Source organism: Hipposideros armiger, unplaced genomic scaffold (assembly GCF_001890085.2).
Source record: "Hipposideros armiger isolate ML-2016 unplaced genomic scaffold, ASM189008v1 scaffold_157, whole genome shotgun sequence".
Taxonomy (NCBI): Eukaryota; Metazoa; Chordata; class Mammalia; order Chiroptera; family Hipposideridae; genus Hipposideros; species Hipposideros armiger.
Window position 1 is genome coordinate 3,103,601 of NW_017731507.1, and position 4,137 is coordinate 3,107,737.

A 4,137-nucleotide genomic window follows, 5' to 3' on the forward strand; every position below is an offset into this window, starting at 1 on the left:
TCTAAGAGCTTATGCTTGGCCTTCAGTATATTTTCTTAAGTGTATGGTCAGACTAAGTTGTATCTACATATACAGTCTCATCATCACCAGCCTGGGAATTTTTAGCATATGAGCTCATCACCATCCAAGTTAACAAGATTTAACTGAAATTTTGCATTCACGGTGGAGCTTGCATCAAGTCATTAAATTAAACTCCCATCTAGATTCTCAATTGACAAGTTACAGGAACACTCCAGGAATATGCTTCGTGATTTCCTTTGGGTGCTCTTTCAGAATAATTAACTGAGATTAAGGAAGTTGCCATGTGAACTGAACAGCAAAATATATTCACAACTTTACTTGGCGAACGTCTTGCTTGATTCTTCTATGTTGAGCACAGCAGCGAAGGTAAAAAATGAAGGTCAATATTACAGACCATGATTCTAGAAAGCCCGGTCTCGGGCTCCCTTTCTTATTAGCTGGACATCTATTTCTCAGTACTTTCTGTTCAGATATACTTGTCATGTGCCCATGTCATGCATTCACGTTTAGTCTCTGGTTGTTCCTTTCAAGTGGGTCTGCTGTGAGGGCTGCCTGGTCATCTTGCTGGGTTTAGATCGTCTTGTTCCATTCGTACTTCTCCTCCTTTAGTGCATTGTTTCTCGTCCTCAGCTCATTCCTAAAACTTCCAACTGAAAAAATGGAAAGCACCAAAGGTTAATTTCCACATACTTCAACTGTCTATCTCCCCTTGCTTGGTCTTCCTTCCTGAGTCAACGAATGAACTGTGCGCCATTTATTCAGACTCTCCAGATGTGTGTTGCTCCTGTTTCTGCTTGCCTTGGAAATGCCATTTTCTCCCCTCTGACAGTTCTCTGTCCTCTCCATTGCTTCATTGAATTTCCCCTGTGCGTGTCTTATATTAGAAAGCATACTGAATCATCTCTCTTCTTAAGAACAAAATAGAAACACCCTCTCTATTTATCGCCTTGGTCTGCTTTGCGGCAAAATTCTTAAAACAGACATTTATATTTGCTTGCTGGTTCTCCCTCATATCCAGGCCTCCAAAAGTTGGCATGTATAGTCATTCAATTCTGGGACCCCTTCTCTCCTCTGTTTAGACTCAATCCCTGCATACTCCCTCCTAATCCCATGACTTTAAATAACATCTCTTGAGCTCCGTCACCACTAATGGCCAACTAGCTAATTAGGAACAGTAAGCACACTGAGGAAAATTTAGGACGATGGACTACATATATTAAAAACATCTTAATAATATCAATACTTATTAACATAGTGAGCAATTACTGTCCACTGATCTAGAAGGAATGGCTGAGCAGATAAGCCATGCTTCCAGTGACCACACAAGGGTGAGAAGAAAAGAGTCCAAGCTCAGAGCCTGCCGTGGATGGGGCTGTAGTACACCACGCCCACTTTCGGATGCAGCTCTGAAGGGCTGTAACCTAGGAGTAAGGTGAACATGAAGCCAGCTGGTCCTCAGAAGGTCTTGCAGCCTAATTGGCTATTGAAATGGCCCCCAAACTGGGCCTTGAGTGAAGGCAGTTTTAGATGAGTACTACTCACACATGCCTTGCAAAACCCAGTGAACATCCTCTCTAGGAGAAGTAAACATCATCCATGGACTCAAATTTTAGATAAATGGATGGATGGGTGGATGGATGAATGGATCGATGGATAAATAGATGGGTGGATAGATGGATAGATGATAGCTAGCTAGCTAGCTAGCTAGCTAGATTTTGGTTTCAAATAAGTACCTGACACACAGTCCAAGCTAAACTTGGCACTCACAGAGACATGAGTGGGACCCAGTAGAAACCCAGTCCATGTTTTGGAATCTGGTTATGCCAGGTTGCTTCTCTTTCTCCTGAGAGTCCCATGGTTATTGTAGATATTAAATTGTGAGACACAGACTGTCAAACACTGTTTTAATTTGAGGTCTCCCAGAAGCGGAACCTAATGCAGGGAGATGAGCCCAGGAGTTTATTTGGGAAGTAAGACAAAGCTGGTTGGGAAGTAGGGAAAGGAAGGCAGCCCACAGAGAGTGCTCTATTGAGCCAGCAGCCCCGGAGGGAAAGCTCTAGGGAGCAGCACAAAACACATACCTCAGGATAACCACCCTAAGGGGTGACGGAACTGGGAGCAGTAGGTAGTGTCCCGGCCCCTGAGACTCCGGTTGTGGCTGCTCCCTGCTGTGGGGGACTGGGGATGGGGGTGGGGTGGTATAATTGCCACAGCACTTCTGAACTATTACTGGCATAGACCAAGCAAGATAAGCATGACCTCTTTCATGTGAATGGAGGACATTTCCAAGTAAGACTATCTCAAGCAACAGTATAAAAGGATAGTTTTCTTTTTAAACGTCATTGTCCCCCTTGATGTCTGTCCTAACTTAATAAAATATTTTCAGTTTTAGGCTGTGTTGTGTGGATGACCCTCTGTGAGGAACTGTCAGATAAGATTGCACTTCATAAGCATAAAAGAATTTTGAAGGACCCATTGTTAGTTAGATTTGTTCTACTTTTATTTCAAAGCCATTTAGCTGTCTTATATAACTCAATGTTGATTTCATATATAAATATCAGTAATTATACCTTTTCCCTCAGACAACTTGGGTAACTTTGAAATCAAAGCCAGTTCTTATCCTTCTTATTTTTATGATCAGTTTTTCAAAATCTAAATTGTCTTTGCTACCAAATATGTATTTATTTGAGATAGAATATACTTAAAAAATGTTTGACTTGCACAGGTTTTTGTTTTTNATGGAGACGTGTTGATGTTTTTGACAAGAATTTCTATCCTCAAATTCTTTATCAGCCATGTTAACATAAATGAACCAATGAGTGTTTCATTGTTTGTGATTGAGAAGTTGATTTTAGACTATTCATTAAAATATGTAAACTAGTTCATGCATATCAAGCATAGCCCATATATTATTTGTTTCTAATAAGTCCAAGAATACTGTTTAATTGAATGTGAATCTTAAATGCCTGATGAAAATACGTCTTGAAGTAACTACTCTCTCATACAGCATGCACTCACTCCCCGTGACACTTCCTATTCATTTCCAGCCATTTCAGCTTGTCCTTCCGGCGGAAGTGAGACCTGACAGCAGCTCTGTGAAAAGATCTCAGACAACCGGGCATTTGCTCATCTGCATGCCCAAGGTAGGTGATGCCACTGGGATCAGTTTCAAGTCTGGACACGTTGGTTCCTGAAGGTACTTGACCTGACAGTGCTAATTATGATTTCCAATCATGGTTCTTTTGGTGGAGAAAGCCAGAAAATCTACTCACACGAGCTCGGGTGGGAGAACAGAGACCTGTGAGAACAGCGAGCTGAGACCAGGATGTGGTTGGGGCCTGTGGTGACTCGTCCTACCAGGGGTCCTTGTCTCCGCAGCCGCCTCCTCCCTCTGCAGACCAGAGTGTGCTGGGATTTGAGTTTCGTAAGTCATATGGTTCTTCCAAGTGGGGCCGGTGCCTTTGTACATACCTATTACACGGTGATCGGTCCTTTCCTTACCAATAACTGTGAAAGAGATGTAGGCGGCCTTGGATAGCTAAGAATGTGTTTGAATTCCAAATATTGAGCTTACTAGTTTTGTGACTTTGGGCAAATTACGAACCTGTCTAGACCTTTGTGTCCTAAGATAGCTCCTAAGGGAGACAATACACATAAAATTCATAGCATAGTGAGCACTCAATAAATATTGCTAGTATTATTTCTCATAGTATTTTTATGATATGGACAAGATACCATTTTAACGAAAACTCTTTTTTGTCTATCTTTTGAGGGCTGGGTGGTATAGATTACTTTTGATATGAATCAGAGAAAGAGATGCAGAGAGATCTCTCCGATCACCATGGAATAAACGTTCCTCTGGTTTGATTAAGCCAGTTTAGCTGAATAGTCCAACAGGCCTTGATTAGCTTAACCCTGAACAATTGACCCAATCTCTGGCCAAAGAAACAGTAGTACTTTGTTTAGTTTCTATTATTTGGTGTTTGGTTACTATTATGTCATGCCACGAGCTAGGGGTGTGGTCACCTTTGCCCAAGCCACCCCGGTTCCAAAGGGGAAGACTAGATAAGCCAATCAAAATGCAGTTCTGCTTGTGAGGAAGAAGAGGAGACTGGG

At 41.9% G+C, this 4,137-nt stretch overlaps 1 protein-coding gene across 5 annotated transcripts in view; it reads left to right on the forward strand.

Moving 5' to 3' along the window:
* The window catches only part of DNAAF11 (dynein axonemal assembly factor 11), a 51,515-nt gene that overhangs the window by 29,556 nt on the left and 17,822 nt on the right, over window positions 1-4,137 (forward strand). For all 5 annotated transcript variants that reach the window (XM_019651269.1, XM_019651265.1, XM_019651267.1 and 2 more), the window contains one exon: window positions 3,069-3,164. In XM_019651269.1, the coding sequence (XP_019506814.1) occupies window positions 3,069-3,164 (96 nt within the window). The remainder of the gene's footprint in view (window positions 1-3,068; window positions 3,165-4,137) is intronic.